The 10,353-nt window shown below is 35.1% G+C and overlaps 1 protein-coding gene across 2 annotated transcripts in view; it reads right to left on the bottom strand.

Moving 5' to 3' along the window:
• LOC112206648 (zinc-regulated GTPase metalloprotein activator 1A-like) overlaps window positions 1-10,353 on the bottom strand; it is a 58,219-nt gene that overhangs the window by 26,365 nt on the left and 21,501 nt on the right. For both annotated transcript variants that reach the window (XM_063812712.1, XM_063812713.1), the window contains exons 3-5: window positions 9,991-10,082; window positions 1,910-1,969; window positions 342-379 (exon numbers count right to left, since the gene is read on the bottom strand). In XM_063812712.1, the coding sequence (XP_063668782.1) occupies window positions 342-379; window positions 1,910-1,969; window positions 9,991-10,051 (159 nt within the window). In that variant the 5' untranslated portion in view covers window positions 10,052-10,082. The remainder of the gene's footprint in view (window positions 1-341; window positions 380-1,909; window positions 1,970-9,990; window positions 10,083-10,353) is intronic.

The following is a 10,353-nucleotide window of genomic DNA, read 5'->3' as shown; positions in this document are numbered from 1 at the left end:
TTATCAAGCTCAGCTTCTTCTATGGAACAGAAAAACTTACCCATATTGGGGTTGAATCCTTGTGAAGAGTTATACATACCAAACTCTATCCTAACCCCATATGCTTATTACAAGTTATAATTCCAAATTTTATCACCAAATCAAACTCACAGTAATAGAAAAGAAATATTTAACACAAACTAATAATTAAAACACAAATTTCACCTATTGTTCAGGATATCTTTTTGAGAAAGGTTTTTGTTAAAGAAAATTTCAGATACAAACGTAAAGAAAATTAAACAATCAATCCCCATATTCCCAGCTCTCAATAATGAGCCACTCATAGCAATCTTTCAACTTACTTTTAATCCATATTTTGAATCCACAATAGTTATGATACCTACAAAGGAAAAAACATTTTAATCACTTTTTAAAAAGAATGTTTATTAATATTTATGCAACCATACTTCAGAATGAAAATTAAAACTAACCTATTTCAGTTCACAAATACTACTCAATAAAACAATGTACTGTTTTTTTCTCTTGCCAGTGCTGCCATTTAATTAAATTCCAGTAATAAGTCAATGCGTTTCCTGAGTGGCTAGCACTACTTTAAGGCACTAGAGAAGATATAAAACAAATAAAAATTTTAAAATAAATAAATAAGAAAATAAGATTTCCTTGGCACTGAAAAAGCTTACAATCCAAAATATAAGTCAAATTTCATAACATAGTCAAATGTGATAAGTACATAAGACAGGTTATTTCTAGTTTATTTTCACATAATCAAAATCAAGACTTTTCTTAAGATTTAAATTATTGCCTAAAGAATGAGACATCTTAAGGTATCATTCCTAACATCTCTCACCAAATCCAAATCCAACTCATAAATGTTTTACATAACATATGCCTAAGTTTCCAAACTACCAATTCATTTTGCAATCTCTGAATATATGCTGATAACAAAAGAATGAGTTTAATTATGCCTAAGGAATTCAACCAGTTACCCGCCACATATATTAGAGCTCAATGATGGGGCCCAGCTTAATAATTCTTAAATTTCTTAATGATTATTACTTTTGAAAAAGTAAGAAAATTTCGACTGGTTTTTAAAAAGGTGAAAAAGGGAAAGAGAAAGGGAGAAAACATAGTCGCTTAACTAAGAAAGTTTCTAATATATTTTAAATGAAGGCATATCATTGCCCAAAAGTGTTCAGGTAAATAAAGTAAGGGAGGAGTGTTTAATTCTTATCTTCAAGAGAAAACAAAAGCAAAAATATGATCCTCATATTGCCTGGCGGATTAAAATAAAAGGCTCTAACATTATATTAAGGGCATAAATCAAACAACAGAGGATACAGAAAACCTACAAAGCATTTTTTTTTTAAAAGAAAACCTTAGTGGAAGTACTAAATTGGAAGTTGAGTGACATCGAGTTCCACCAATGTCTGGGGTTTTTTAATCTATATGAACAAAGATTTCATCATTAAACTAAAGTGTGAAAAGAACAACAATGCAAGGAATTAAAGTTATAATATGAATGAACAACAATAAGCTTAACCATAAAGATTTTACTTAAAAACAAAAGAGGCAGGGTGTGGTGGCTCACGCCTGTAATCCCAGCACTTTGGGAGGCCGAGGCTGGCAGATCACCTGAAGTCAGGGGTTCAAGACCAGTCAGGCCAACATGGCGAAACCCCATCTCTACTAAAAATCCAAAAATTAGCCAGGTACAATGGTGCATGCCTGTAGTCCCAGCTACTCGGGAGGCTGAGGCAGGAGAATCACTTGAACCCAGGAGGTAAAGGTTGCAGTGAGCTGAGATCATGCCACTGCACTCCATGCACTCCAGTCTGGGCAACAAAGTGAGACTCTGTCTCAGAAAAAAAAAAAAACAAGAAAGATAAAAGAAAACTGTTTTTTAACTTACCATCAAGGTAAATATCACTCCCTAATTCAGCATCATCCCAAAACATAGAAGCCACTGCACCTGAAAATATATAATATTCATCAAATAAAAATATTTCTTCACACTGAGAAACATGATTCTATCCATGTTTTAATTTGCCCTGATAAAATTAACAGGTAAACACATATATCTTCTTATGGAAATTATAGTGATAGAACCTTTAACTATTTATAGCAAAAGGGAATTATAGTGATAGAACCTTTTACTATTTATACCCATTCCATTTCCATCTCTCGTTATTTCCTTTAAAAAAGACCAATTCTAACCACATATAAACAAAACATCATTCTTCTACCGATGCCATAATAATTTAATTAACAGATATTATCAAACAATTTGAGCAGTATGGCTTTGTGCACATCAGACTTATTTTTATTTTCTCACCTCTTTAATATGATAATCATTCAATCATAAATAGTGAATTATCACTCTAAAGGAAAAGGAAAACAAAACATAGATAATTCCAAAATCACTTGCCCCAAAAAAATTTACTTGCAATCTGTGTAGAACTAGAAGTAAAATTATATACTCTATGGCATTACTAATTATTTCTCACACTATTTATTTAGTACTGTATAAAACCTGGGTCTTAGGAAAAATTTTTCCTAAATAATAAATTAAAACTTGCTTTTGACAGAAATTGGTTCAGTACCAAACCACATACCCTGATTAGTATGCCACAACGCAAGAAAAAGAAAACTGACAGCAAGGAAAGTATTTGATTTTTGAAAGCATCACGGGCCCAGTTAGTGACAGGGCTGTCTAAAAGAATGAGTGTAGGAGAAAAACAAGGATAATCAAACGCATTCCAACGTCTAAAGCTGTCCACCTACTCTGACAAGATGTAGTCCCCCAAGCATCACTCGGTGTCAACAATGAAATACCTGTCAGCTGTTTACAGTGATTACTCATGCAAGATATAGCAAGGGCCACAAGATCTAATGGTTTCCTGATACCTATTGATTTTTTTTCCCAAAAACTTAATAGTTTTCCAATTTGACTCAAATAGGATTTGTGAGTAACAGGGGCTGAATCAATGTCCGTTCTTTTCAAGGAAATTACTTTACCATGACGATTATTTAACTTAGAACTGGAGAGTGTCAGTCTCCAAAACGGGAAATAAGAATTTTGTTCACTTTCTTGGCTAAAACATGATTTTAATTAATGAGGGGGAAAATTAAACCTACTGTATCACTACTCCAAACAATAAGTCATTTAAAAAAGCATGAATTTTTTCACTCAGTAAAATATCTAACATACATAAATCATTTTGTAATTTTTAAAAATTCATTGATTTTTATTCCAATAAATAGTTTACAAATCCTACTGTTAATATTTGCCTCTTAAGTTGAAATGTGAGAGTATATTAATGCTTTATTCTAAAACGGGTATTTATCTTTGATATAATACTTGCCAGACTACATGAGAAAGATCTATTTAAAATTTGGATGTAGGTATTTAGGAGGAGTAAAGATGAATGAACAAAATTGATCAGTGGCTCTCAAACCAGGGTGCTTTTCTCCCCAGGGAATATTTGGCAATGTCTGAAGATGTTTTTGGTTGTCTTAACTAGGGGAATGCTACTGGCATCTAGTGGGTAGAAGCCAGGGATGTTGTTAAATATCCCACTCTGCACAGGGCAACCCCCTCACAACAAATAATGATCCAACCCAAAATGTTATTTGTGCTGACACTGAGAAAACCTGAACTACATTTTAGGATCTCCCTTCTTCAAAATCTAATAAAACAAAAAATAAAAACAAAAAATAAAACAAAAAGGCCAACATTTTATTAGCAGCAACCAAATATAAAAGGGCCTGCCATAAATTTTGAAGACTGATAGTCAAAATAAGAAACAAAGTTATAGGTGATTGATGGTCATTCCCAACTCTACCCCTACCTCCAATAAGAGGTTGTAGGGAAATAGTTTACAAAATCCTAAACACTTACCAGAAATACACTCCAAAATGGCAAAAAGTAGAGCCGAGGAATGAATAAGCAACACAGGGAAAAGTCAACAAAAAAATTTCAAGAGTGAGTTTTAACCATCTCCATGCTTTGGGAAGGAGAAGGTCAGGTCACATTCTAGGGCTCAGAACAAAGAGAAATGAGAGGTCTGAGGTCGAATGATGTCCCCATACAAGGCAAAGGAATTTTATTCATAAGCAGTTGGGCAGACCCAAGAGTGAGATACTTGGTACTTCAAGAGAGCAGAGCCTAAAAGCCACATTGCCCCCTTTGGCTCTCTGAATCACCACTTTTCCCTTCTCTTTCCCTCCACTCCAACAATATACAGCTTTCAAACTAGGGCTCAGGAGAAAAACAAACTTGGGTAAGGAGAGTGGAGTATTAAAAATATTTCCCATCAGCACCACATAGAAGTTCTCCCATATCAAGAAGAAACATGTATGCATATGTATTACAGCCTGACAAAAAGAAACACACACATACAGGGAATAAAAAGCAAGAAAGAACACAAAATGAAGAAATGAATAGGGCACACAAGTGGCAAAGAACCCATTCTGGAAGGATACATAACCCAATAAAAACTAAAGAAAATTCTCAACAACTTCATCATAATGAAGAACTTGAAAACAATACAACCTTATAATAAACAAGCTCAAAAGCAAGAAGAAGCAGAATAAGATGAAAATGCAGTTTGTAGTGCTAAAGAAACTTAGAGCCTATATAACACAATGATTTAACCAATTAATTCATTTAAAATATCAAAAACAGGACAGACACTGGAGAAAACAGAATTATTGACAAAAAGAAAGCCTTCAGATGATCACAGCATCTGAAAAGACAAAATCAAGGCAATTAGAATACATACGAAGAACAAAAGAAAATTCAGTATTAAAAAAACTGGTGTCATGAAGTAGAGGATCTAATAATTTGACCAAAAAAAAGTATTCATGGTAATAAACCAGGAAAATGTTCTTAGAAGAACTAAGGGCATATTATAATTTAGGGAAAAATGATTATAAGTGACACTTAGATATACCTTGTTTATATTACTGAATTTCAAAAATAAAGAAGAAAACTCTCAGGCATTTTAGATTTAAAAAAAAAAAAAGTGCCTTCAAGGAGGGAGGGAGAAAAATCAGACTTTTCTACAGTAACACTAGATGTCCCAAAATAATAAAACAGTGACCACAAAGTTCTAATGAAAGTGTTCCCAAACAAGTTATTTTTCAGGAACGAAAGCAATAGACAGACATTCTCAAGCATTAAAGAAAACAGCAAGCATTGAAACTCAGAGACTATAATACTCACAAATTCTTCCTAATAAAAGGAGAAAACATTGGACAATGAAATCCAGCCAATCAAACACTAGGAGATTATGGAACAACATTTACAAAGTTGAGGGGGAAAAAAGTGTGACTGATAAATTTTATACCTAGCCAAGTAATCCTTCAAGTAATATAAAAACAAAAGACAAATATTTTGAATCAATGAAGTGTATAAGAACCCAAAGAATGCATGCAGTACCTGTAACTTGAAAAGACTGCCTGACAATGAAATTCAATCAGGAGATAGACTAACTCGGGAATGGAGAAGCAACAGTACTGGTAATGAGCACCAAAACTATTAAAACATAGAACTAAAAGAATTATGACAGAACCATGACAACATAAAGAATATGATCAACATGAAACTAGGCCAGTTAATATCCTACAATGGCCTCTAAGTGTTCAAGTGAAAGGAACAGTCACCTGTTTCTCACTTTAAATCAAGAGCTAGAAATGATTATGCTTAGTGAGGAAGTTATGTTGAAAGCCAAGATACGCCAAAAGCTAGGTCTCTTGAGCCAGTTAGCTAAGTTGTGAATGCAAAGGAAAAGTTCTTGAAGGAAATTAAAAGTGCTACTCCAGTAAACACACAAATGATAATAAAGCAGCCTTATTGCTGATATGAAGTGGTCTGGATAGATGATCAAACAAGCCACAATGTTCCCTTAAGCCAAAGCCTAATTCAGAGCAACCCTAACTCTCTTCAGTTCTATGAAGGCTGAGAGAGGTGAGGAAGCTAGAGAAGAAAAGTTGGAAGGTAGCAGAGGTTGGTTCACAGGATTTAAAGAAAGAAGCCATCTCCATAACATAAAAGTGCAAGGGAAAGCAGCAAATGCTGATATAGAAGCTGTAGTAAACTACCTAGAAGATGTAGCTAACATCATTCATGAAAGTAGCTACACTAAGCAACAGACTTATTTTTTATTTATTTATTTATTTATTTTGAGATGGAGTCTCGCTCTGTCACCCAGGCTGGAGTGCAATGTGCAATCTCAGCTCACTGCCACCTCCGCCTCCCAGGTTCAAGCCATTCTCCTGCCTCAGCCTCCCAAGTAACTGGGATTACAGGCTCCCACCACCAAGCCAGGCTAATTTTTGGTATTTTTAGTCAAGATGGGGTTTCACTATGTTGGCCAGGCTGGTCTTGAACTCCTGAACTCGTGATCTGCCCACCTGAGCCTCCCAAAGTGCTGAGATTACAGGCATGAGCCACCGAGCCCGGCCAGCAACAGATTTTTAATGGAGATGAAATGGCCTCCTTTTCGAAGAAGATGCCATTTAGGACTTTCATAGCTATAGAGAAGTCAATGCCTGGCTTCAAAGATTCAAAGGACAGGCTGACTCTCTTGTTAGAGGCTAAAGCAGCTGGTGACTTCAAGTTGAAGCCAATAATCATTTACCATCCTGAAAATTCTAGGGCCATTAAGAATTATGCTAAATCTCCTCTGCCTGTTTTCTATAAATAATAAAGCCTAGATGACAGCACATCTGTTTACAGCATGGTTTATTTTAAGCCCACCATTGAGATCTACTGCTTAGAAAAGAAAAGATTCCTTCAAAATATTATTGCTCATTGACAACGCACCTGATCACCCAAGAGCTGTGATGGAGATGTACAAGGAGATTAATGTTGTTTTCATGCCTGCTAACACAACATCCATTCTGCAGCCCACTGATCAAGGAGTAACTTTGACTTTTAAGTCTTATTTAAGAAATATATTTCATAAGGCTATAGCTACCATAGACAGTGATTCCTCTGATGGATCTGGGCAAAGTAAACAGAAAACCTTCTGGAAAGGATTCATCATTCTAGATGCCATTAAGAACATTTGTGATTCATGGGAGATCAAAGTATCAACATGAATGAGTTTGAAAGATGATTCCAGCCCTCACAGATGACTTTGAGGGATTCCAGACTTCAATGGAGGAAATAACTGCAGATGTGGTGGAAACAGTAAGAGAACTAGAATTAGAAGGGGAGTCTGAAGATGTGACTCAATTCCTGCAATCTCATAAGAAAACTTTAACTAATGAGAAGTTGTTTCTTATGGACGGGAAAAGAACGTGGTTTCTCGAGATGGAATCTACTCCTGGTGAAGATGCTATGAACACTGTCAAAATGACAACAAAGGATTTAAAATATGACAGAAGCTTCATTGATAAAGCAGGGTTTGAGAGGACTGACTCCAATTTTGAAAGAAGTCATACTGTGGGTAAAATGCTATCAAATAGCATCATGTGCTATAGAGACATCTTCTATGAAAGGGAGAGTCAACTAATGCAGCAAACTTCATTATCATCTTATGAAATTGCGATAGCCACCCCAACCTTCAGTAACTGCTACCCTGATTGGTCAGCACCCATCAACATTGTGGCAAGACCCTCTACCAGCAAAAAGATTATGACTTGCTGAAAGCTGAGATGATCGTTAGCATTTTTTAGCAATAAATATTTTTAATTAAGGTATGTATGTTTTTTAGACAATTCTATTACACATTTTATAGACTACAGTATAGTATAAACACAGCTTTTTTTTTTTTTTTTTTTTTTTTTTTTTTTAAGAAATGGGGTCTCATGCTGTCATCCAGGCTGGAGTGCAGTGGTGCAATCATGACTCACTGCAGCCTCAAACTCCTGAGCTCAAGTGATCCTCCCAAGTAGCTGGGACTACAGGCCTGTGACATCACACCCGGCCAAAACGCATAACTTTTATATGCAATGGGAAACAAAAAAATGTGTGTGACTCACTCTATTGTGATATTCAGTTTACTGCAGTGATATGGAACTAAGCCCACAACATCCCTGCGGTATGGCTGTACAGTATAAGAATCACCTGAAGGGCTTATTAAAAACAGCTTGCTTGACCCCCTCCCTTAGAGATTCCGATTCAGTAGATCTGGGTTGGTCAAGAATTTGCATTTCTAACAAGCTCCCAGCTGAGGCTGAGGCTGCCATTCAACATACTACCAAGTAGCACTGGCATAGAGAGATCCCTGGAATAAAATTTACCTACTTGTGTGTGTGTGTATGAATGTGTGTGTGTGTGTGTGTGTGCATGTGCGTGTGTGTGTGTATACAGTCTTGCTCTGTTGCCTGGGCTGGAGTGCAGTGGCGTGATCTCGGCTCACCGCAACCTCCGCCTCCCAGCTTTCAAGCGATTCTCATGCCTTAGCCTCCTGAGTAGCTGGGATTATGGGGTGCGCCACAACGCCTGGCTAGTTTTTGAATTTTCAGTAGAGACTGGATTTCACCATGTTGGCTAGGCTGATCTTGAACTCCTGGCCTCAAGGGATCCACCTGCCTCAGCCTCCCAAAGTGCTGGGATTACAGGCATGAGCCACCATGCCCAGCCCCTACTTGTATATCACAATAGTGAGATGATTACTTTTCAACTTTCTTCTTTGTATTTTTTAGGTATTTAAATTTTTTTACAATGAATGTTCCATGTTTACCCAAACAATAAAATCTTTATTGTAAAGAAAGTTAGAAGCAAGAAACATTAACATTTTTTATAACTACAATTTGTATAAAAGCTTTCTCTGTGATCTTTAGTTTTTCTTTCTTCCTCTGAAAAGCTGAATCGTGTTTAATTAAACTCTCAAAAGTATCAAGTTTTTGTCTATAAAATGGCAAAACTGGCTATGATGAAATAAACTGATATTTGCTATTTCTAATAAAAGCATACAATATATTTTTCTTTCTTACCAGATTCAAATAATATTTAATGCCAACATATTAGTCCAAGTCCTATCATCAGTCAGATTTATCAGAAAGGTATGAAAACCCATGCCTACTATAAGGACCAAAATAGCCTAATTCAATACTACTTTGAAAACATGGGGATGATGTTATTATGTAATTGTTTTAATTACAATAACCACTGATCACATTTGAACTCTCAGGATACTTCAATATTTCTTTTGGACAACTATGACCTGTTTAGTAAATTACCCCCAAATACTTTAACATAGTTTTACAAATCGCCCCAATGCCAGAGACCCAGATCAAAAAGAAAATAATGGTATGGGTCAGATTCATAGAATAAGCACTAACTTTTATGCAAACTGAAAATAAAGATTTTATCTAAAAGTTATTTGGGGAAAATAAGCAGACTTTATCAAGAATTAGAGCTTGGTAAGAAGGTAACAGAAACCCATTGTTAGAAACAGGTTGACTCTGTGTAGCTTTCCATAGTAGAGTTTAGAGTGTCTTGTCATGATTACCTTATCAATGCAGTATAATAACTACTTACACAGCACTTACATTGTATTAGGTATTATAAGTAATCTACAGATGATTTAAAGTATATGGGAGGATGTGCATAGGTTATAGGCAAATACTACACCATTTTATGTAAGGGACTTGAACATTAATAGATTTTGGTATCCTCAGAGGTTCTGCAACTAATACCCCATGGATGCCAAGGGACAATTGTACTTAGAGGTAGAACGTCTCTGCTCTTCCTACATGTCCTTATTTTTAACAACTTCTGTTCTTACAAATAATCCTAAGTCAATCAATAAAACTTCAAATTCTATTAACAGCTTAAAAGTACCAAGAAATACTCTGATCATTCATTCAATTGCCAAAGAAAATGACAACCGAGTACTTTTCCTCTTTTAAACCAAAAAAAGTTTTTCGTTTAATACTAACAAAAGCTTTAATACTCATTTTAGATATTCCTCTAATACATCTATTTACAATATATCACAGAACTATATTCTGGTTATTAATAATCTCACTTCTTACCAGGATCTGCTAATCCAGTGGTCTCTAACAGTATGTAATCAAATTTCCCCTTCTTTTGCATCAAATTCTCAATAGCTCTAAGGCCATTGTCCCTGGAGAATACCAAAACATAATTTACAGTTAACTACCTAAATATTTTGAAGTGATTATTATAAACACTTTAAAATGTATTCAACAACCCAAGACAAAAGTATCCTTAGGAATGTGAAAATTTAACTCACTTCTAACCTTCTAACAAAATGTCCGTCCCATATTTACCAGTGAGAAAACAATAGATGCATATATATAATAGGGAAAAAGAAATCATATACATAATAATACTTTATTAAAATTAAAAGCAGAGGAAACTTTATCTGACCAAGT

This window comes from Pan troglodytes, chromosome 5 (genome assembly GCF_028858775.2).
Source record: "Pan troglodytes isolate AG18354 chromosome 5, NHGRI_mPanTro3-v2.0_pri, whole genome shotgun sequence".
Classification (NCBI taxonomy): Eukaryota; Metazoa; Chordata; class Mammalia; order Primates; family Hominidae; genus Pan; species Pan troglodytes.
The sequence above is the reverse complement of the archived record's forward strand: the minus strand, read 5'-3'. Positions and strand labels throughout refer to the sequence as shown.